The 7,924-nt window shown below is 32.6% G+C and overlaps 1 protein-coding gene across 1 annotated transcript; it reads right to left on the bottom strand.

The window, feature by feature from the left end:
- Window positions 1-1,748: 1,748 nt before the first annotated feature.
- LOC145305919 (uncharacterized) lies at window positions 1,749-6,178 on the bottom strand. Its single transcript, XM_080147795.1, has 4 exons — window positions 5,994-6,178; window positions 4,852-5,161; window positions 4,015-4,051; window positions 1,749-1,997 (listed from the first exon to the last, which is right to left on the bottom strand). The coding sequence occupies exons 1-4, from the start codon at window positions 6,036-6,038 to the stop codon at window positions 1,895-1,897; spliced, it is 495 nt and encodes a 164-aa protein (XP_080003921.1). The 5' UTR covers window positions 6,039-6,178; the 3' UTR covers window positions 1,749-1,894.
- Window positions 6,179-7,924: the final 1,746 nt, after the last annotated feature.

The following is a 7,924-nucleotide window of genomic DNA, read 5'->3' as shown; positions in this document are numbered from 1 at the left end:
TTGTCCTACTGTATCAGTGCTTCGCTTTTATGGATCTTGTAATCCTTTCTAAAATTTTCCATGACTGAGTATATACATGTCATACATTCCCCCCCCCCCCCCATAAAATGGGATTATCATCATCATAAATAATTAATGGGGGGTGGGGGGAAAGAAAGGAAGGGGTTGAACATAGGAATAGTGTGATCAACAGCTCATTGTCCCCTCCCTCCCTGGATATTAATTTTTCCGCCTCCCTTTTTATGTTTTAGGTTATGTCAGTCTAAAAGTCAAAATATCTTGCAATAAAAATTAAAAGTAAGAAAAATCAGGGATCTTAAGAGATAAGACAATAGCCAATAAATTGATGTACATCCCCAACAATGATACAAAATATGGTTCTGATATCACAAAAACCAATCAACCAATATTATTTTTTTTTATAATTCATTCTATAAAAATAAAAAACTCATCAATATTTAATTTTTAAAAAAAAATTGTATAAAAAGTAAAAAAAAACACTGAGAAAATATTAGGTGTAGAGGTTTCGTGTTCTTTCTAGACAGCTATATTGGCTATTTTTCCAAATTTTGACGGAACGAAAAAATTTATTGGAAAATATCAGTAAATATTAACTTTCAGGATCGTAAAAATTTAGAAAAGATTTTAATATTTCTGTTTCATGTCCAAATTCAACCCTTTCCCTAATTATTATCAACGACTTTGGACAGTTCGTAAATAGGGGGAATATCTGAGAAATATTGACCCGTGGGTTTCAAATTTCCATCGTCAAAGATATATTGGATTGATTTCAAGTAGACATATGTCTGGTTCAACATCTGGTTTCATGTGCATCATATTTGCAAACAACCCATACATTTTATTATCCTAAAAGAATGAGATTTTTGAAAGCGGACATTCTAGAAACGATTGTAGAGTTACTTTCTAAATCATACCTAACTACTACATGAATCTACATGCAAAGTTTGAAATCGATAGGACACTTCTAACATGCTTAAATCTACGAAAAGAGCTAAACGTTTCAGACACAAGGCTGTACGGATGGACCGATCCTAATTATAGAAAATCTTCGCTTATTAAAATCCTCATGTATATGATTTTTTGTTACGTAGCAACTCTTAAATATAGGATTTTCCTAAAAGACTGGACTTAGACCCCATCCCCTTATAATGTTCAACTTAAATTATTTTAACACAAAACACACAAGTGACTTCGCCTTAGATGACTCTAGAGCCACCTTTCATAGGGAAGTTAGTGAGTTCTACCAACTAATTCGAAAATAGATTAAAACCTTCCTAAAATACCGTGAAAAATGTCTATGTTTGGCCTTAATGGTTACAGATATTCTTTAAGTACAAAAACGCCGACAACGCCAAAACCATTATTCCAATACATAAATCCACCATAAAACGATCCCGGTACCTTCTCTAAATTAAAAAAAATACCGTTTAATTGTTATTTTATTCTTAATTGCTTCATATCAAAAAAACCTTACTACTTCATATAAAAAAAATGTATTATATTGTGGGTTGGGCCGGATATCCGGCCATTTTCAATGTTGAAACTATCCGGATAACGGCTGATTTCTATTGCCGGATATCCGGTTATCCAAACAGATATCCGGTAATTTGTCGGATATCGTGCCATTTCTAATATCCAGCCGGATACCGGATAACCGGTGATAAAAAGTATCCAACCCAACCCTATAATATATTGATCGATATAGCATAAAACCAAGTTTAATAAGATTCTGTTTTAATCAAAATTTATTAATATAATAAATATATACATTAATGTTTAGCTCCTCTACCCAATAGGCAAGAGGAGATAATATCATTTACTTTAGAACATAAATATTTGCGTAATTTTATCAGCGCAGCTTCTCTTCAACTAGTTAGCAAGCTTCGGTTGTCTGTAGGTGTGATCCAACGGAGATTCCGAACTCGTTATAACATTCACACCAACCGGGGTAACCAATTTCGGGCATACACCACACTCTAAAATTCGTATGTAGTAGAATAATTTGACGCGAGGTCGGACGGACGGACGGACAGACATACAGTCGGACGGGGGAAGATCATTGACGATAAAATAACCAGGAAGGGATAGGACATTAGATTTAAAATATGCCGGTCACTATTATTAAATATATATCAAAATGTCCTTCCATTTATAGGAGGGTTAATTTTGTTTGTTATGTTTGGGGGGTGGGTTGGTTGTACACTGTACATCAATATATCGTCCATTGTATTATCTCTTATGATCAATGCTTATAACGCTACTACAATAATGAATTAATGAATCAAGGATAATTATTTTCAAAGGCATCAAAGATAATTAATATTTAGAGAAAGAGAGAAAGAGAGAGAGAGAGAGAGAGAGAGAGAGAGAGAGAGAGAGAGAGAGAGAGAGAGAAAGAGAGAGAGAGAGAGAGAGAGAGAGAGAGAGAGAGAGAGAGAGAGAGAGAGAGAGGGAGGGAGATGGAGAGAGGGAGAGAGGGTGAGAGAGAGAGGGAGAGATAGATAGATAGATAGATAGATAGATAGATAGATAGATAGATAGATAGATAGATAGATAGATAGATAGATAGATAGATAGATAGATAGATAGATAGATAGATAGATAGATAGATAGATAGATAGATAGATAGATAGATAGATAGATAGATAGATAGAGCCACAGATTTTAAAATCATAAAATGTTTTTTTAATACATAAAAGAAATGAATAAATGTTTAAAAATGCGTCTTTAAACAACAAATATATTAAAAGATAAAAACAGACGTACGGACAGACAAACATTACAATACATCTTTCCGCTGATATATACAGCATGACCCTCAAAAAAGTATTTTTAAGCATCTGCAGCCCTTATTTCTCAATGAATTATAAAAAAATGTATATGTCCTTGTTCTCCATAGTATTGCACATAAGTTGATATAAAAAAATTTTTTGTACCTCCATTAACACCGGAGATTTTTAGAGCCAAAGTTTTGAAAAAGTGACTGAGGAAAAAGTAACTTTTAACATGAAACGACTTTTTTAGCAAAATTAAGGTAAAAATCCTTTTATTTTTGTTACTAGCAGAAACTTTATACAAAAATGAAATAAAAAATTTAGTTTTTGAGTAAAAAGCATTTTTTTACACATATTTTTTGAGTCTTTTTAGTTTAATGATATTTTGAAAAACTTACTTATTAGGCAAAATTGTTTAAGATTAAAAAACCAAATAAATCTTTATGAATATAGCAGGAAAATTGTTTTTGTTTCACAATCCTAACTTTAATAACAAAAAAGTTATAAAGAAAATAAAATTAAAACATAATGATTTTTTTTGTCTAAAAAGCTTAATTAACCCCCAATTAAATTATTGAGATGTCAGAAAAGTAGGCGGAGCAACTGTCATAATTAATCCTTTTATCAAATAAGGGTTAATAAATAACCTAAAATTTGCAAATAATCAATTCATTCATTAGTATTTTTTGCCATTGAAAATTTATATTTTTTGGTGGAATAAAAAAGAAATAATTAGTTATTTTGTTTTTCTTTGTGTCTCATTATTCAGTTGCCAGAAAAACATAATATAACCATCCAAAAAATAAGAGAAACAAAAAAAAATTTTTTTTCTCAGTCACTTTTTCAAAACTTTAGCTCTAAAAATCTCCGGTGTTAATGGAGGTAAAAAAAATATTTTTATATCTACTTATGTGGAATACTATGGAGAACAAGGACATATGCATTTTTTTATAATTCATTGAGAAATAAGGGCTGCAGATGCTTAAAAATACTTTTTTGAGGGTCATGCTGTAGATGTACAATTATAAGATTAAAACCCGTTTTTTTAGCCCCAAGATGCTAAAAACTGGTTTTAATCTTATGATTGTACAATCATTTGTATGTTGGTAAAAAACTCGATATGATACGATGCTAGACATGATTTATAGGTATGGCTGAGAACCGCTTCTAATCCACCGGATATTAATCGGTTTCGAAGCGATACAGGAAAAGGACTTACCCAGGAGCATTAGAAATAAGGTCAATTGATCCTCCTCCTTAAATAAACAATGATCAGGATATTTTTTTATATTATTGATTAATAGAACAATTAGGCTGAATGAAATAAGCGAATCATCTACGTCCACTCGGCAGTTAAAGAAACTCTACATAGAAAGATTTTTTTATTCTATAAATCGCAGTCACTCTACAGTCTAAATAGTCGTTTGTCTAGCTGCGTTTGATTTGTCGTCGAGCTTAATTTTTCTTGATATAGAAGAACGATGTCTGTCTGTTTGTTTGTTTGTTTATTTGTAGCAAAGGATCTCGTTAACCGCTGAACCGATTTTTAAAAACTTTTTTTTAAAACTTAGATAAAAAATGGGGTTGGGTGGGTCACCCCCTATCCCCCCTAATTTTTTTTAAATCTTAATTTTAAAAATAGGTTTTGGGATTTAACTCCACCCCTCCCCCCCTCGAGTGCCCCTAGAGGCCTCTAGAGGCGAAGCCGCTAGTCCTTATGTAAACAGGATCTATGTCTGTTAATTCGGACCTGAGAAATAAATCCAACCCCTTAATTCACTTTTTACCTTTTCTTTTTAAAACTAAAATTGATGGGGAGATGACTCCCCCCACCCTACCCCCTCTCTCAAGACCTCAAAAACAGAGAAGCAAAGTTAAAAGAAAATTCAATTTAATATAAAACTATTATAGAGGGAGGAAAGGGACATTGGGATGCGTATTGCAGTAGTTCCCAAAGTTTTATGATAACGTTTTCTTATTCGTTAAAATAACAACTTTGGGTGAAAATATGTATTAATTGGATCATTAGGTTGAGTGTCCAAACATTTAAACTTACTGAATTGAAATGGTTGTCTCTGCCTGGCAGCTGCGAATGCTGTGGATTGTGCAGGTCCTTGTCTGGCAGCTGCGAATGCTGTTGGTTGTTGTTGTTGTCCTCGTCTGGCAGCTGCGAATGCTGAGGGTTGTGCAGGTCCTCGTCTGGCAGCTGCGAATGCTGTGGGTTGTGCAGGTCCTCGTCTGGCAGCTGCGAATGCTGTGGGTTGTGCAGGTCCTCGTCTGGCAGCTGTGAATGCTGTGGGTTGTGCAGGTCCTCGTCTGGCTGCAAGAATCCTATTGATTCCATACCTCTGGGGCTCACAGCTTACCTAAACACATACATTTAATTCAGTATTCAATAAGGTGTAATCCGCTTTGAAAGGCCATTAATCTACATTCCTATTTCTCCCAAATAAGTGTAAGGATTTCACTTAATAAATTTAAACCATTGAAACTTGTAAAATCAATTAATCAAAAAAAAGTGTCAAATTGTAAAAATTGTTAGGTTTATTTTTAGTAGCGAATAGTCCGTCCGTCTGCCCGTCCGTCCGTCCGTCCGTCAATCCGTCAGAGACAGAAAGGTGTTGAAACGGCTACTATAAAAGATAGAGAGCTGATTTTTATTGGGATTAATTATGTTAACATTCTTCCTATGTTCACCAAGTTTCATTAAGATTTGTTAATTGTTTGGGGTGCTAGATCGATTCCTACATTTTAAAGATTTCATGATTTTCTCAATTACTATTCAAGATATACGGCTAAATTTTTCAAGGGATTGAATACTTTTATATTCTGCATACTTTTATTAAGTTTTATCGAGATTTGCTCTTTGGTTGGGGTAGTTCGGTTTTTACGTTATTTTCATGATTTTCTTTACTCCTATTCGATATAAAAGGCTGATATTTTGAGGGATTAAATAAGTCAACAGTATACATATCCCCACAAAGTTCCATTAAGATTTACTTATTAGTTGAGGTGCTAGATCAATTCCTAGATTTTCACGTTATAAATCTAGCTTAGTTTGCCCCGATGGACCAAAGGCCACGGCCAACAAAACTGGTATTAATCTTAAAGTTTATATTTTATTAGTGAAAAAACGAAACATGGTTCTAATTCAGTTGATATTAATCGGTTTCGAATCCACGCTGAAAAAAGGTTCACCTGTGCAATTATAACAACAAAAGCAAGTAGAAGTTTTCCGTTCATTTTAAAGTTTGTATTGAAACTGATATATCTATAGAATTCAACCCTTTATTTATATACTTATTCTAGATTAGATATTTTGGCTTTAAATAGATTTTATTTTACCTAAAGATTTTGTAATTATGATTGGGTTGCGCAACTTTATGCTAAAAATAGATACCCTTGTTATTATATTGTAACGAAACAAGGATGACAACATCCATAAGTAGCGAAGCACGAAAAATCGTGTATAAGTAGATTTAAAGTGTATTTATTAAAATCAAGAATATATTTATTATGGAAAAAATAAACACGAAACCATGTTTTATTTTGTATGATGACGACGGTTAAAGTAAATTACATACTAGATGCGCATAACAATGGAAAAAATAATTTAATACTGTCATCGCAAAAAGTTTGAAAATCGGACCAAAAATACCAAAGATATAGGGAAATATAAAATATATATAAAATGGCCAAAAACCTGCTAAAAGGCAGTCTGACCGACATTGATTCTTTTCTTAAAGCGCCAGAAAATTTAATTTTAATATCTATAACTGAAAAAAAATTGAAAATCGGACCATAAACACGAAAGATATGGGGAAAATGTGGAATATATAAAAATAGCCAAAAACCTGCTAAAACATTGAATGTTTTATAATTAATTGTGATCTTTAATAATGGCAATGTTGTCAAAAATTTCAGCTTTCTATCTTTTAAAGGAGCTGAGTAAATCCCATTTCCCCCATAGCGTTACGGACTGACTGACATACAAAGTGAATTATAGAGTAGCTTCGCTACTAAAAAATACTATGCCAACGAATTTTTCCATAAGAAGATATTATTAACTGAAAAGTTGAATGTGTATTTTTATTTATATGAATTGAAAAAAACACCAATAGAAAAATCTCAAAATTGATAGTATTGCATTCACCGATTTATTTTCTTATTATAAATCAAAACAAGCCTGAATATATCCATAAGTGACGAATTAAAAAACAATTGTAGATGGACACACAGCCAAGACTGACAAAGTTAAATAAAGAGTAGATTCGCTACCACAATTAAATAGATTAAAATCTATTTTAAGTGATATTTAACAATGGGTGGACTTAACAGGTCAAAAATTGGTGTTTTCAAAATGCGTTGAATTTTATCCTTTAGCGAAAAAACCAGTGTAAGAAGTTCATTGATTATGATATTTCTACTCGCTGTTCTTAACGAACAACTTTAATAGGAATAAAGATATGTTAGAATTGATTTATGAATTTTTAAAGTTCGCATATTACATTTTAATTTGATTTTCATAAGACTTTTGTATGCATTGTTCTATTAATTTGATTCTTGATGATTCCTAGGATGATAAGAATATTGAGAAAAAAAAATCCCTGTTTTGAAGGATGGAATAATCCGCAAAAGGACATGAAGCGAGAAAATAATAGAGGGCGGGGCAAATATAATTATGAATTATATGAATTAGTAGTACCTTTATTGAGGGGCAAAAAGAGGCCAAAATAAAATGTTTTAAAGGTATATTATCAATAGTAACATGTTTAGGGGGCTTAAAATTGAAGTTGGGGAGGGGGGATTTTTCTTAAAATAGGGTTGATTGAACCCTTAACCCTTACAGATCGGGCCCCAATTCCCACCTTATCAGATTATCCCCCCTCTATCTCGCCTCCTGTTACAGATAAAGACGTAACATTTTTTTTCTGGTAGTTCATGTTTATTTTTAGAAAAAAATTATTTTTTTCTAGTCATAGCAGTCAGGCCGCTCCTTAGCCCCCCCGCCCCCCCCCCCCCCCCCAATCTTTAAGGGTTAATTACAGATTTAATAAAAACGTATTGTAATACTTTTGGGTATCCGTATAATTAACAGAAAAACAAAAAAACAATCCTTTGATTTTTTG

Source organism: Acartia tonsa, chromosome 14, assembly GCF_053477335.1.
Source record: "Acartia tonsa isolate MP-2025a chromosome 14, ASM5347733v1, whole genome shotgun sequence".
In the NCBI taxonomy this organism is placed as follows: domain Eukaryota; kingdom Metazoa; phylum Arthropoda; class Copepoda; order Calanoida; family Acartiidae; genus Acartia; species Acartia tonsa.
The sequence above is the reverse complement of the archived record's forward strand: the minus strand, read 5'-3'. Positions and strand labels throughout refer to the sequence as shown.